The sequence below is a fragment of the Centruroides vittatus genome, unplaced genomic scaffold, assembly GCF_030686945.1.
Source record: "Centruroides vittatus isolate TY-2023 unplaced genomic scaffold, ASM3068694v2 contig_1159, whole genome shotgun sequence".
In the NCBI taxonomy this organism is placed as follows: domain Eukaryota; kingdom Metazoa; phylum Arthropoda; class Arachnida; order Scorpiones; family Buthidae; genus Centruroides; species Centruroides vittatus.
In genome coordinates this window covers 1,966,974-1,984,310 of record NW_027120745.1, presented here as the reverse complement: position 1 = coordinate 1,984,310, position 17,337 = coordinate 1,966,974, and the positions used below count along the sequence as shown (strand labels likewise).

General features: G+C 27.6%; 1 protein-coding gene across 5 annotated transcripts in view; it reads right to left on the bottom strand.

Annotated features, from left to right (window-relative positions):
- Positions 1-450: 450 nt before the first annotated feature.
- LOC136980551 (forkhead box protein P1-like) overlaps positions 451-17,337 on the bottom strand; it is a 69,085-nt gene continuing 52,198 nt past the window's right edge. For all 5 annotated transcript variants that reach the window (XM_067276702.1, XM_067276695.1, XM_067276708.1 and 2 more), the window contains 5 exons: positions 9,734-9,835; positions 9,002-9,135; positions 3,195-3,294; positions 2,833-3,011; positions 451-2,744 (listed from right to left, as the gene is read on the bottom strand). In XM_067276702.1, the coding sequence (XP_067132803.1) occupies positions 2,534-2,744; positions 2,833-3,011; positions 3,195-3,294; positions 9,002-9,135; positions 9,734-9,835 (726 nt within the window). In that variant the 3' untranslated portion in view covers positions 451-2,533. The remainder of the gene's footprint in view (positions 2,745-2,832; positions 3,012-3,194; positions 3,295-9,001; positions 9,136-9,733; positions 9,836-17,337) is intronic.

Here is a 17,337-nt window from a genome sequence, read left to right as displayed (position 1 = left end):
AAATAAATATATAAATATTCCATCAGATAAACAGCCACATCACTACTACATTTTGCTTGAAAACAAATATTAGTTTCAATCATTAAATCATACCATTAATGCTTATTTGGATTTAAAATTTTTTGTATGTTTTAATTTTCTTGAATATTACTTTTGTTATTGCTTTTCGTCTGAAATTTTGATGATAAATTATAAAAATTCATTTTAAATAAAAGCATAGTTAAAATAATATCTTAAATGTACGGATTTATGACTTACCTAATTATTTTTAACTGAAAATTTTAGTTTGAGTTTATTATAATTTGAAAGTATTCGATAAAATAATTATATATGTTCCACAGCATAACAAATGTTTGTTGAAATGTTTTTATAAATCAGTAATGTGGTATAGTTTTATTAAGTATTTATGTAATGAAATTATTAGTCGTATCAATAAATGAGGAAACAAAATATATTTTACTTGCTGCTTTATTTTGGTCCTTCATTCGGGGTTACAAATGACCTATCCATGCAGCATATATCCCCGTCAGTTGTAATACAGGACAATTAACAAGTGATTATTGCTGTGACTGACTGCAGTCCAGTAAAAGTAGTTAGTCCTTTGGCTGGCAATTTACTGGTCCACAGACAATTTCTACAATTTTTAACAAGACTTTTTTGTGCTATAAATATTTGTAAAAATGCTAGAGGAACTCTCCTAAGGACTAGATTATTCAATCAGATCCGTATTGTCAAATCAGCAGTTTTGTGGTTAGATAAAATGATATATACTTGCAAGAGTGAATTCCATCAGTCTCCCAGTCGAAAACAAAAAAAAAAGAAAACATAACTACGATAATTTATTTTTTCTTTGGATGATTTGTTACTACAATGGCCCCTGAAACTATTGTGCAATCTATAAAAATACCTTATTTTGAATGACAGATTGAATTCTGGAGTTGTGAGGGGGAAAATAAAATTAGTTATTGCATTTCAAACCCCAGTTCATAATAGCTTATATTCAATTATACATTACTATGAAATATTTTGGTTAAACATCACATCAGACTGAAATATCTTTCATATTTCTTATCAATCTAGTGACAATTTTCTTTATTTATAACTATGTTATTTTTTCTTTACTTCTATCTACTATAGACATTTATTGCTAATTTATCTATTATATCCGCACAATTCCTGACGACTTATCACTAACGTACCACTTCACTTTTGTTTGCTTTATTATTTTACTTTTAATTTATTCAGTCTGATATCCACATTGGAAGTTAAAATAATTTATTTATTAGAAGCAAAAATCCTTTTATACTAATGGAAACTGATGGCACTGGAAGGCAGATATATCTCATAGACTTCAAAGGAAGCATTATTTATCTATAAATTTCCTAATCACTATTTACAATATAATTGATTAAAAAGTTTGTATGCCATGTTAACAAGTGTGTAAAAATGCCAAAAATGTTAATTTTTTTTTAAGCTCCCAAATGATAATTCTCATTATAAAGCTATGATTTTAAGTCTTTCAACAGGTGCTACAAAATGTTGTTAAAAAAATGCAATGTTAGAAATAAATAGGAGAGAATACTTTGTTGCATCATCTATGCTGTGGACGTATCCTGTAATTTTTACTTACACTTTGAGGCATGGACGTGACAATATTTTTTATATCATATTGATTAATGCAACTCGTTGCCAACGATCATCTTCACTCTTGTAATTTAGTGATAGTCTTAATTATGATATGTAAGCTGCTATATGTCATACTTATATTTCCAATATTTGAACTAACACTTCTACTGTGGACATATACAAAAGAGACTTATTTTAAAAAAAGTACACCAGACAAAGTCTATGTTACTTATACAGCTCTAGAGAGTAACACAACATAAGCAATATCTTAGTATGCATTGTGCGCTTCTAAACAAAACCTGTGCTTTTCTGCATTACTCTAAACTAACTGTTAATTTAACAGTTAAATAAATCCTTACATAATATTAGAAATAAAATAATTTGTGACCATAGCTAAAGACCAATTGTACAGAAATAACAAAAGAGAAAATGTGGAATACTGTTAATATGATGACATCACAAAACTCTTTTTCAAACAATACCACTGTACATGGCCAAAGACACTTCATCGACTAGGGTGTGCACCTATCTCGGTACAATTACCCGTTTTTATTTTGTATGAAAAGAAGAAAGCTTAATTGAAATGTTTTGGTCACATAATCTTCTCGTCTTGGAATTCTAACCATAGGAATGATTGTTTTCTTGTTTGGCAACTGCCTTATTTCTTTTCATTTACACATCGATTCAATCATATAATATATATATATAGTTCATTTTTTGATACGATGCAAAGAAAAGAAATAACTCTAACACAATACTCTTTGAGTCACCACATTCTATCTTATGTCTTGAATTTATCCTGCTTCAAGTCAGGAATTGTGCAGGATCTTCTAACTCCTTTTTTTTGGTACAAGGAGACATTATGAACAATGAGGTATAACCATAACACAAAAGAATTGAACACAATTTATAGGCAGCCACCTCTTGGACATGGAGCTAAATGGGTTTCAGATGATGATAATGACAAATCTTCGGCAACATCCATATCTCCCGAAGCCTCACTACTCTGACATTTTGTTTCTTCCTGTTGCGAATCATCAGTGAAATAATGAGATTTTCCATTATCTGAATCATTGGGATCATTTGACAATGGTTCCTGTTTTACTTCTATTTCTGTGCTATTTAAAATAATAATAAAAATAACGAATTAAAAATAAGCATTAATATCCAGAATTAATCATTTTATCAACTCTAAAGAATGCCAACCTTGAAATTTTTTCATTTGTTGCATTTTGATTCATCATATCTGTACCTAAACAATCAGATTCAATGAATGCAGGGTTTGGACTTGATGTAGATGCCAAAGTTAAAAGAGAACCAGACATTAATGAACTAGAATTAGTTGTGTTATTCAAGAAAGACATATTGTTTTCTGCTAATGCAGCCTACAAAATAAATAATTTCAATTTAATTTAAAAGGATTAATAAAATTTTATTATTTAATAATGAATTACCGTATTTTACGGACTATAAGACGCACCTGAATTTTGGAGGCAATTTTTCGAAGAAAAAAGTGCGTCTTATAGTCCGTAAAATACGGTATTTTAACATAACAAATTCAAACAAACCTGGAGAGATGCATTTAAGCTATCACCGTACAATCCAGGATTGTGATGCAATGGAGGACTTCCAACCTGATTTGGCGTTTCCTGCGATTGTGATAGTGATCTGTAGAAAAATCAGTAAAATGAAATTTAATTTATTACATTTTATATTTGAAACGGCTTAAAATTATGTAATTTATTACTCTGTTTGATATCTAACATATGAATTAAAATCATGCATTGAATTTTTATCATAAAAAGTTTTACATATTAATTCTACATATTAAATACAGTATAAAGAGGAAAATCTTTTATTATGTAAACTGTACGTAATATTTTCTATACAATATTTGTTTATTAATCTGAAATTTTCTTTATTCTGTGTGTCTTGCTAATTTGGTAAGTACGCAATATTTTAAATACTGCTTTTGTTGATAAATTTTGTTTTTATTTAGTAAACTCCATATATTTTTAATGTTTTTTTTAATAATTACTATATTCATCAATAATTGCAAGAATTTTGTAGGAACTTTTATTTGTGTGTTTTGATTTTGTATTTAAAATATATCTTAAAATCCATTTAAAAATCTAACAGACTTTCATCAGCTTAATATACATGTCATAATTTATTAAACACTTTCAAATGATGAAATATGCTTTGAAAATATTAATGTTTTAGTAAAATACAAATTCTATGTTAAGCTAATGAATTTCTTAACCTCAAGAAATTGGATTATGTTGAATTTATCCATGAAGCTTTTGTGAAAAATTAAAGTCTTTGCTATATTTATTTGGATTTTAGACGCGTAAACCCATTTAGAATTTAAGCATTTTATTCTTAAACTTGGAAAAGGGTCTTTTTATTTTTTAATTCTGTAAAACCTATTGTAAATAAACTATTTATAATACATATTGATACAGTACAGTATGAAATAAGTTAAAAACTATTATATTTATATTTTTTTATAATTTTAAACTTAAATTATTATTCAGAATTGATAAGAACTGATGAAATTTAATAATATTAATGCAAAGAAATGTTTGTAGAATTAGTAACTACGAAAGTAAAATACAAGTATATAACAATTTTTTTCATTATTACAATCACATTTTGAAAACTTTTTCCGAGTTTTAACAGTAAGAATTTATATTACTATTCAAAGAATATTATTGAATGATAATGGAATTATAAAATTAATATATTTTCATTTTATATTAAATATAATAGTATAAGAAAAATTTCAATTATAACATTGAAATGCATTTTGTATAACAGACACCATTTATTGTAATTATTTTGGGACTGTGTCAAGTGATAACAATCACTAACTGATAACATTAAGCAAAGTAAATAAATACATTAAATTACATGAAATTCTGGTTTCATTGACTCTTAACATTAAAACAGTTAAAGAGGTGCATAACTAGTAAATTTATTAATTATTATTATTTTTAATTAATATGTAATTCATCCAGTATTGTTTGTTTAACCCAACTTGTTGTCCCAACTTCTATAACAGCTAACAAATGCAGAAACTTAAACTAATGTATTATGAGCAAATAATGATTAAAACATTTAATGGTTAGCTAAACGGACCGGGTCCCGAAATTAAAAAGTGGTACGTAGGTCGGACACTTTGATATGATGTCGGACGAGTCACGTGATCGATTCCGATAAACAATCACTGGTTTTCTAGCCTTATGACATCGTCGATGGCAAAGTTATGAACAGTCAACGAATCTATATACTTTTGTTTACAAAATAAAGACCAATAGTGACAATTAAGTTATTTTTGGCTCCAAGTGTTGGCTCCATAATTGCTTTAACCTCTATTTTCTAACATAGATAATTAGCAATAATCATTTATAACTGATCTGCATAGCCACGACTCTTGCAATCGGTATACATTTGTCATTCTCTGACAGAGAGGTTGCCAGATTTAGCAATAAATTGCCAACTGGGCTACTGTTTTTATATATTGGATATATTAAAATTTTTACATTATAACTTGTATGTGATTCGTCTTTGATTTTACAATTTATACAATTAATATTAGCTATTTTTGAATACAATTAGGAAATGATCTAAAAGCAGGACATTTTTCGAACAGTTAAAAACAGTTAAATTCTAAACAGAAAGTTGTCTAATTTATAAAAATCTTCAATTTATGTTTTTAAAGATATCCAATTTCTTAATTAATCAATAGTTAACTGTATTGTTGATAATATAATAAAAATACAGACAAACAATACATAAATTATTTAAATGGCAACCATTTAAATAATTTATAAGAATATTTTCCATTGGTAATATTTTTTTCCTTCATATAAGAATACAAAGATTAGTTTCAATAATGACTGAAGAACAATGTTATAAAGAAATCAGTTAAACATTAATTCATGTCAAACACATACACACACATATACTACTAACTTTAACCTAAAGTGTATATGTACTGTATATATTAGATATCTGATATAATTTTTCTCTTGTATAATTTAATTGAATGGTGGAAAAGTTCATAATTAATTGCTTATTAAAGTTTTACAAACTGTATATTATAATCTATGTACTGCACATGGTTTTATCCCATTTGAGAGTAAAAAATTAAATAAAAATTAACATTAAACAATCAACTGTATATAACGTATTTATTTTGTACCCATTCGATTCCCCCTTAGTTTACAGTACTGCGTTACTCTATCTATCTATACTGTAAAAATTAATAAACTATGTTATAAAAAATAATGTTTTTTAAGCATCCACCCTTGTAAAAATCCTGCTGATGGGCCTGTTATAATCTCAAAAAAATAAATTGCAAAATTCTTAGTCCATAAATATTAAATTCTCTTAAAAAGTATTACATTTAATAATAAATTACTGGCTTAAATAATTATTAAATACTCCTGTAATATTAGTAATTAATACTTACAGATCAAATGAAATTTGTATGTTAATTTCTATTTTAATTAATCTACAATTAATTTATTTTTATAAGTAAGAAATTCCAACTTTATTAAAATCAATATTTTCAATAAAGCAAAACTACATATTATTTAAAAGTTATGGTTTATGTTGTATAAAATAATTTTTTTCAAACTTTCTGAAGTTTAAAAAGAATCAAATCATTCAATATTTCAAAATAATGCAGAAAAATAGCTTCTGAATATCCTGATAATCAAAGTTATTTTTAAATAATCAGAAATATGAAAATTCTATCATACTAGTTTAAAATTTTATAAACATATAATGGAAGTGGAAGGATAATTTCTCGGCAACAAGAAAATTATGATAATACAGTCGACTCCGCATAAGTCGACACCCGGATAACATGACACCGTAGGTTAATTAGTCAATTTTCCGTGGTCCCGGCCGACTTACATAGGCAATAACGTTAAAAAACACGATTTACTCGACATCGTTTAACTCGTCACCACTGGATAAATCAACATACTTTTTCTGCTTCACACTTTTTAGACGTCTGATAAGTCGAATCCCCCCTGAAAAATGAGTTCACACCACACAGCTTATTGTACGTTGCGAATTCATTTTTTCAGGAGGGGAGTCGACTTATCAGACGTCTAAAAAGTGTGAAACAGAAAAAGTATGTTGATTTATCTAGTGGTGACGAGTTAAACAATGTCGAGTAAACTGAGTTTTTTAAGGTTAACAACATTAATGCCTACATAAGTCGGTTGGGACCACAAAAACCGACTACGTAACCGACAAGTGACGAGTTATCCGGGTGTCGACTTATGTGGAGTCGACCGTATATTATTTAACTATATTCATGATTGTAGTTATGGTGTTTGAAAATATGATTATTTAAATGATTGAACTATGAGTATTGATTATGAAAATTGTACTTGTGTTTGTGTTTTTATCAGTGGCGTAGCATAGTAGAGCGGCCTGCCCCGGGCATCACTTTAAGGGGACGGCAAAATTTCACAATAAATAATAATAATACCTAAATAAGGGGGTGGCGAAATTTTCCTCTGCCCCGGGAGGCTGACACCCACGCTACGCCACTGGTTTTTATGCTATTTTTTAAAAGTTAGCATCAGCATATGAACAATTACAAAACTAAACCAATCTGATTATACAGAATTTAAAAATAATAGCTTAATTGATTCAAACTCTATCTTCATTTCACTTATCAATTTATTGCTGTTTAAAAAATAATTTAAATATTGCTTAAATTCAGTCTGTATTTTTTTTAGTGTAAGCTCTTCATTCAAGTTACTATATAAACAGGGGAATAATAATTGTTAAAATACACACCAAAAGTTAATATCTTTTTCTTAAACATAATTAACATATTATGTAATTTTGTGTGTTTATGAACTCTTAAACTTTTAGTAATTCCATAATTATCAAATATTTTTCATAACTAAGAAATTCTGTTCATAATTGAATCAATAAACAAATATCCAAATAGTAATTTTATCATCATCAGAAAATGATACTGATTATAAACCTTAAAATATTCAAATATGAAAATGTATTGTGAAAGTGAAGAAATAAATAAATGTTATGCAGATGCGTTAATTTACATTTTTTGTGAATAAATATGTAAAAACTTATAATGTTTAAATTATGATAGTTGAATGCTCTTAAAAAGCTATTTTTTATATAATAAAAGATTTCCTCGCAGTTGAAAAAGGATCATTAAATAAATGTGCAGACAAGATTTAAATAAAATTAAGAGACTGAACAAGTTTACAATATAAATATTAATATACAGACTGTAACGATAATAATAATGTATGCTAATTGAGCAATTAGTCGTATTTGTATTATATTGTAAACTTCATATAAATTGTTGATTATATGCAGAGCAAATTTATAAAAAACATGTATTTTCATTAATACTTATTAATTAATTTTCTTACAAGAAAAATATTTAAAATTTAATTAACAAGAGCTTTAATTTTATAAAAATTAAACTCATAAATTATATTTTAAAATTACAATCTATAAAAATAACTTTGCAAAGCAGTTGATGTCAATTAATTTGAAAATAAATAAAGCTTCTAATTATTTTAATTATCTAATTTGTTTAATATCTACAAATTTATAACCTAACAATCTAATAGTCAGAAATCTAATTTATATTCTAAAATAATTAAAATTATTATTAATATTTAAAAAAAACAAAAGTTATTTTAAGACAAAGTGCTGGATATATAAAGACACAAAACAAATCACATTAAGGTATGAAAGGATAAAAACAGATAAGCCAAGCAGCAATTAAGCAAAGCAAAAGAAAAGTATTGAAAGAGGGGAAAAACACCAGCTTACTGTGTGGTGAGGATGCAGTCAGAATCTGGGAATTTTCGTGGTCTGCCGCGACTCAAGTGACGTCTCTTTACAAATTCACGATCATCCACCATCCAGTAGGAACCAAAATCATCCTCGTATCTCACAAAGCACTTATGCAGTGACAGATTGGTGCGAATTGCATTCTGTGCAGAGAAAGGGAGAGAGACGGGAGTGGGACGGGATTGGCAGCAAAGCAATTGGGGATGTGAGCACAGCAAAATAATGTAAAGAGATGCAGAAGAAAAACATCCCCATATAAACATGAATTATTAAGAGTGAAACCAATCAATGCAAAAATCACAAAGACAAAACAGAGTGCCAGCAACAGCAAAACACAAAAAATTAAAACAACAATGTGAAAAATCATTCAAAAAGATAAAATACAGTGTGCAATTAAAGCACGTATTCCAGAAAATAAGGATGGGACGGGTGGGGTGAGGAGGGAGGAAAGAGAAAAAAAAGATGTGTTAAATAGTGCATCACTGACACCAAACAACAAACAACATACCCTGTTATTCTTTCCTGTATACGCTGAGGCCGTCGTTTGTAGAACTCTATTTCATCCACTGTCCAGACAGCCCCCTTAACATTCTCAACCCTCATAAAACATTTGTGTAGACTTAGGTTGTGACGCACTGCATTCTACCAAAACAACGAAAACTTTAATTTAGACTCCAATTAAATTTTTTAAGATTTGCATTTTTCCTTTAATATTTGAAGTGCTAATTAAGGTGCATAATTTACTTCCAACTAACTTCTTTTGTGCAAAATTTTTAAAAGCGCATTTCCAAATTTCACCCTAACTACAATGCTTTTGTTTTCCTAAAATCAATTCCCATCTTTTAAATTTCCAATAAATTTTGTAATGTAGCCTTTGGATGATATTCAAAACTAAAAACGAAAATTTTGAGATGCGTCGTCTTGATAACGTATTTCCATTATTTCGTGTTTGATGAATATACTTTTGCATCAATTTAATGTATAGGCCTCAATATTTTCTATATACAAAAATTTATTTAGCTAAACCTACTAATAATAAAAAGTTATTATATAAAATTTAATATTTAAAATTATATTTAAATTATTTATTTATTAAATATTTTTATTTTTTACTCTTTAAAAACTTTAATTTGGTACAAACATTTAAAATTTAATTTATTTCAAAATTATTTATTTATCATGCATTATTATTCTTTAACTTTTATACTAGGAATTAAGATATACAAAGATATAAACATACTTTCCATGTAGCTGCATTTCTTCGGAAATAGCAGAACGTATTTTGGAACCAGTTGTATATTTCATTTAAAGTTAGCTGTTTGTCGGGTGCCTCGACAATTGCCTAATAAATAAGAAAAACATTGAAAATATGAAATTCTGAACTCCTCCTCCTCATTAAATATATTTTTGATATTAATAAATTATGTTTATTAAACTACAGGCTGCTCTCATTTTACACCATTGATGTGTTCCTAGAGAAGGCATTGTAAACAAAACCAACACAAAATAAATCCATTTTATAATGGAATAAATAGTGATGTGGTTTGTGATTTAAAGAAAACTATTTTTAGCATTATTACATGTATGACACTTTGTTTTATTTTATTATAAGTTTATAAAGGCTGGCCTCATTTTACATTGGTTTGATTTATGTCAATTGACAATAATGCTGGTATCAAATTTCCCACAGAAAGTCTCAAAAAATTTTTTTATTAATACAAACTAATAATACAGAAATTATAGCTTAGACCTATTTATTTATAGCCAAAATCAATGATGCAATTTTTATATAGCCACTGTCTTGATCTTGTACAGCAGCACATCTGAACACAACTTCAGTTTTGCAATGACAGACATGACTGAGGCCATCAATTGAGGGTCTTATGAAGAGTGCTTGAGTGCAAAGTCATTTCTCGTGCCTTTTTTTTTTCTTTTTAAGAATTTCACGATAAGGTACTAAGGCTTCATTTAAACTTGTCGTTACAAAGTCACTTTGTTCCCAGTCGGTGTTCATTCTCGGATATTTGGATTCACTAATTTCCTTTTATTTGACACGGCTATTCTTTTTCTATTTTTATTTTTACACAATAACTTCATTTTAAATTGATGAAATACTGTGTGAACAATAAACACTTTAGGATAATAAATAAACCAATACTGCTTAGAACCACTATTAAAGCAAAGTTTTTGCTAGTGCTGGTAGCACTATCAAAGACATTTGCATTTAGCAATTACAAGAAGTATTCCATGCATTGTGGAAAAAATTTTTGAGACTTTTTGAAGAAAAATCTGAAACCAGCATTATCATCAATCAGCATAAATAACTGGCATAAAATGAGGGCAGACTGTATAAACTCTTGATACTTAAAATAACACAAGCGAAATGTCATACATGTAATAATGCTAAAAATAGTTTTCTTTTAAACACTTCGTTTAGAAATCTATAAAACTTGTTGTTACTTTATTTACTTGTATATTTAAATATTATATGCAATAATAATAATAATAATTTCTTTATTATATTCATCCCAATTCATTTTATATTGACTGATTGGACTAATTAAAATGTAAATAGATGAGGAGTACAGTGTAATTGCGTTTTAAATAGATTTGTATTCACGAGCTTATTCATCTACGTACATTTGCACAGATTAAGATTAATTATATTATTAAAATACATTAAGTCTCGGGATGTAGTTCCACAAATGAATTAGTAGTTACCAATGTAATAACTTTTTGATTTATTTTATGGAAACAAATTAAAGTTTAAAGAATTTTTTATAAATAACATAAAAATAAAATTTATGATGACAGTTTTATCTATGGGAAATGACAGTACAATATACTAAATTTACATTAAGTGAGAAATGCAATGAGTTTATTAAATGAATAAATTAGGTATAATTATGTCTGGTCAATATACCTTAAGTTTTATTTTATCAATCATATAAAAATTGTTATCTTTATAAGATTTTCAAGAATGATTGTAGATTCAACTATATTTCCAATGCACGAAGAAATTATTCTTGTAAAACCTGCACTGTTTTGTTTATCTTCTCAAAATATACTTTTATAATATTATAATTACATGTATATTAGAATATTGCCTGTTAATTTAGTCAGCTTTAAATATTACAATTATATATTATCTGCATGATTTCTGATGTCTACAAGAATGTATTTATTGCTTGCAAACTAAGTCATTCTGAAAATAAAGTGTCATAAAATTTGAGAAGCTAGGATGCAAGATGAGCCTAAGAATTCATTTCTTGTATTCTCATTTAAAGCAATTTCTCAATAACCTTGTTGCAAATTACAAAAGACTCCATCAAGATATAAAAGAAATAAAACAAAGTAGACATTGGAAATGGAACACAAAATTGGAATGTGAGTACGACGACTAACTTGGTGTTAAATAAAAATAAAAAACATACACAAGAAGAAATCCACAAAGTGGTCTTTCGAAGCCAAAGAAATGTTCTTCGAAGACTGGCAAAACTAACCAAACTTTCTTGAAATTTTGTTTTAATGTTATCCTGTATTTTCAAAAGATTTTTCCTTTGCATTTTTTTAAAAATACTAAAATCTTTAAGTAAATATATGCTAATTTATGGTGATATAATTGACAGAAGTAAAAACATCAGTATGAAAGAAACTGTGATTTGATGAGAAAAATGGTTTCTGAACAACAATATTAAGAAAAATCACGTATTAGTTTATAAAAACTCTCTTTTTAAGAAATCTTTGTTTAAAGACTTATGTTGTTAAACAATTCAATGAAAACTGCAACATTAAATTTAATATAGTAAATTTCATTTATTTAAAACTTTCAACAAATATCACTGATTTATAAGATTCAATATGGGGGGTTCATAATATTCAATACGATATATGATTGTTAGTTTGATTATTTAATCGTATAAGAATTATATATAAATATTATAAAAGTTATTTAATTATCCCTTTAGAATGAACTACTTTTCTCTGTATCTTATGCTAAAGGTTTCATAATGTACAACTACTATTTCTTTTATTTTACTTAATTGAATTTTAATGTAAAAATAATTTATTATAATACTTATAGAATTATGTTTTTATTTTTGAATATGTTTATATCATAAAATTTCTTTTTTGATAATTGAATTATACTATTATAATATTTATCACGGCATTTATTTATGATTGTTTCAATAAAAATAATACCAAATTTCTAATATAGCAAATTTGTTGAAGTGATCTTTATAGTAAAATAGAATCAATTTTTCCAAAATATTGACTAGGTTTATTTTGCATATGAAAAGTCGTAACTGAATCCTTTTTAAATATTTCAGTATGTTACTATTTCTGCCTTTAGAAATTACATTATTTATTGCAAAACAGTACGATACATCATTTCGGAATTTTTCAAAATTTATGGGATCTGTGTATTTGACAAATAATATTTCAAAACATACACACGACTGTAGCACGTAGTAATAACTTAACGATAGTCAGACATATACTGACATTATTGGCAAATGATATTACACAAATTTTATTATTATTAATTTAATAATAATAAAATTATAATTTCACAAACTGAAATACATTTACCTACACTAATGAGCATATGAACTTTTATTTAAAATTATAAAATCTGTATACAGTATATAGTATATATATTACAGTTTTTGTAATATGGAGAGTTTTGTTTTCTAAATGTCTCCTAAATTTCTTGTCAAATTTGAACAAATTAAGTGTTAATAGGTGGATCTGCAGACGTGCAACATGCTTTTAGTTTGTAGATCAAATAATCCGTTTTGGAGATATTTGGTTCCAAATTTTCCGAAACTTCCCCATCATTTTGTACGGTAATCGACAAGAAACATTTTGCGTCACTGAAATTTTGTAACAATTTAATGTCAGATTCACTGAACTGTTAGCCAGTAGGATTTCACCGGAAAAAATTGGGTTATATTAGAGTAACAGGCTGTCAGATGTAATAAAGTAGTGCAGAAGTAATCATTGGAGCACTCACGATAATTAATTTTCAATCATTCATAATCAGTGTGCATAAAATGCATCAACCAAAAATAAAGTAACCAAAAAATATTCATTGTTAATGATCAAGATTTCTGCTCAGATAAAATAAAAATACAGATTTTATATCATAACCATGTATGTATAGAATCTATAATTTTTAAATAAACAAGAATTTAAAAGCCATTTCAAACCAGCCACTTTGTTTCAAGTTATATGCTTCTCAACCAAAATACTTCTATTGTGAATACATAAAATAGTGACATACTGTACATTTTACGCTGGTTATGCATTCCTGGAGAAGGTGTAATAAATAAATTTGGCACAAAACAAATCCATTGTATTATGGAATTGTTCAAGAATGTGTTCGAGGCATCCACGATAAATGTATATATGTATATTTTACATATTTACTATCAAAATTTTACTAATACAAAATATAACAATACAGAAATTATAGCTTAGGTGTACTTATTTATAGCCAAAATAGACAGTGCATACTGCCACTGTGTTGATCTCATACAGCAATGCTGCTGGACGCAACTTCAGTTTTGCAACAATATTGCTGGTTGAGGGTCATCCATTGATGACAGGCTAAGCTGAGGATTGGGTACCTTTGTAAATATGAATCCAAAGTTGTTTCTTTTCTGCTCTTTCACAGTTTCATGTGTTAATGCTTCATTTAAACTCCTTACGAAGTCACTTTGTTTCCAATCAGGGCTCATTTAAAACACAAACTTGAATATTTTGTATTCACTAATTTTCTTTTATTTGTCTTGGATATTCTTTTTCTGTTTTTATTATTACACAATAACTTCATTTTAAAATGACTGTGTGAACGATAAACACTTTAGAATAATCAATAAACAGACCAATACTGCTTATAACCACTATTAAAGCAAACTTGCTAATAGCACTACCAATGATACCATATGATGCAAAAAAATATTTGCATTTAGCAATTGCAAAAAAAGATTCTGCACATTAAAGAAAAATTTTTTGGGGGAAAATTTGAAACGTGTTGTTGTCAATTGGTGTAAATCAAATAAACAGAAAATGAGGGCAGCCTGTATCGAAAAACAATTTTTTGAAACTTGGTATCAGAAACTACAAATATATATAACTTTTAATAAAAAAAAATATATAATTTTGTTATTAAAAATATGAAATTTCTAATACTATGATTGTAAATATTCAATTTTAAAATTAATAACATAATATATAAAAATAATAAAGTTTACGCAAATACAGAATGATACAAATGCTAATTGACAAGTCAAGTCATTCAACTCCGGGCAATCAAAATTTACACAAATAATGCTTTTTCTAATAATCTTTTGTACTGTCAAATTTATTATTATTACTTTTTCATTAAATAGTTATTACTTGCATTAATTACATTACGATATCTATGCTATTGCTAATTGAACAGATTTCAAAATATTGGTAGATAACCTTGTGGTTGTTAGTGAAATAAACACTTTGAAACAGTTAAACTTTTATATAAAACATCTGAAAACTCATCCATGCATATGTCCACTGTATTTCAAATTATTTTTACTAATCCTGTTAATGAATTATGATGAGAAATTCAGTAGTTTGATACTGATATTAGTTTCGGCCGGAATTTTAAAGTTAAATGCACTATGTTATTTATGTAACTTTCAGGTTTGTTGTATCATGCAACTTCTCTGATACTCTTACTGTATAACGTAATAAAAATTAGAACTAACAAGTGGCTAAAAAAATTATTATTGTTAATAATTGATTCTATTGAAATCTATATGAGAAAACTATAAGCAAATGAAGTTTTTAACAGTTTATAAAAAAATCAAAAAAAGCTTTCAATAATAACAATGAATGTCAGTAACCATGGAAAAATTTAGCTTTTTGTTTACTCATAATATTAATTTACATCAACACTTTAGGCATACATATATCTAATCATAACTAACCTCTAGGAATAAAATACAATAGCTTCTCATAATTAATGAGGAATATTAGTATTTAATTTGTCATATAATAATTTTACAAAAAAATTTTAAAGATTTTTTGTTAGATTCAAAATTGATTTTGTTTTTTCCCTTTTTCTTCATTTTTGTTAATTTGACATGACAGTTTTCAAGTAATAGTTAGTATTTGATAGAAACAGACTAATCAGTTAATATAACACGAATAACTAATCATGACATTTGAAATGGATTGGAAAAGATTACAGATTATGGCCACATTCTCATAGATTATGAGAATGTGGCCATAATCTGTAATCTTCGGCCTTCTGCGTCGGCCGTATATATATGTATATATTAAAACATGTATATTTGTATATAGTCATAATTCTATGCTATTTCTGTGATTTCTTCTATTTCTTTCTTCTATCCCTTTCTGGAACTTTCTAGGATGACCGTTATTGCCTTTGGGTAGGATTAGCCATTCTACAAACAGGAAGAGAACAATAGGAGATAAGGTAACCGGGTGAAAAATGACTGGATCAGTTTTTCGACTGGAGACCGAAGGGGTTAGACGCATTGCTAAGAAGGTCAAAGGGAGATCATGACGAGAAAATCGAGAGGACAAAGACTGTTAAGAAAGAAGGTACGGAAGGAACTTTGTATTAGCAAAAGGCCCAAAGACGCCTTTAAGAATCTCAGAGAACTGTATAGTTTGGTATGGGAAAAGAATTGTACCTAGGTACTGAATTGGAAAGAGAATTTGATACTGAAGAATCTTGCAACCAGCAAAGGAATCATCGAAACGGCAGGAATAATAACCTCCGAAAGAACTCCTACCCAAAGAGCATATCGGCACAGACAAGAGAACAAATCCCAGGTGACTATAGATTTCCACTCTTCCTCATTCATCACTTTACTACCTCTATTTTCACTTCCTTAGGTTAAGTTAGTTTTAAGGTAGTTTTAAGAATTAGTTAGTAAGCTTCACTTACACAGTTGGGCTAAGAAGATTGTTACGTGACCATTCCATGTGTAAATTATATTCTCGACTTATATGAAAACCCAACAAGAAACCCTACGTGATGCACCTTGAATCTTGTAAAGTTTACAAGAACAGTTAGAATTCCTTAAAACCAAACTCGTTTGTCATAAATAAAGAAAGGATTGTGTAATATAGAAAGTTTTCGTGTGTCTTTTCTTTTGTTTGTACATTTCCTTCACGGACGACACTACGTCACGTAACAAACTACCACAAGAAAACATAAATTTTGTATATACAGTTGAACCTTGTCTATCTCGAAAACCTCTTTATATTGAAATTTATTTTTCCCCTTGCATTTGCAGCCTAAATTCAATATGTTTTTCTTGTTTATCTCAAATAGTTTTCTCCCTAAACCCCTATATCTTGAATTATGGACTAAGGTGTCAATGACAAATTCAAAGCTCGGTGGCTACATTTTGATAGCAAAAATTATAGTTGAGAAACATATCTTGCAATACAGTACACAAGTTGCAAGTAAAACTGCTTTTCTCTGATTGGCTATGAGTTTGACTTGCACCTTCTTGGTTATTATTCCAGGTGGTATGTTATAATGAATTTTAACAAATTTTCCTTGACCAACGGTTTTTTGACATTATTTAAATTTGTGATTGCAACATTAAGAGAAGCAAATGGCGAGTGTGAAAAGAAAGTTCAATGTCCTTTCAATTGAAGAAAAAATAAAAATCTTAAAAGTTTTGAATGAAAATCCTCAAATGAGAAAAAATGAAGTTGCAACCATGTTTGATATTCCATCAAGTACTCTATCAATGATGATAATAAACAGAGATTTAGTAAAGAAAAACTTCAAAAACAATAACAAGAAAGTGAAAA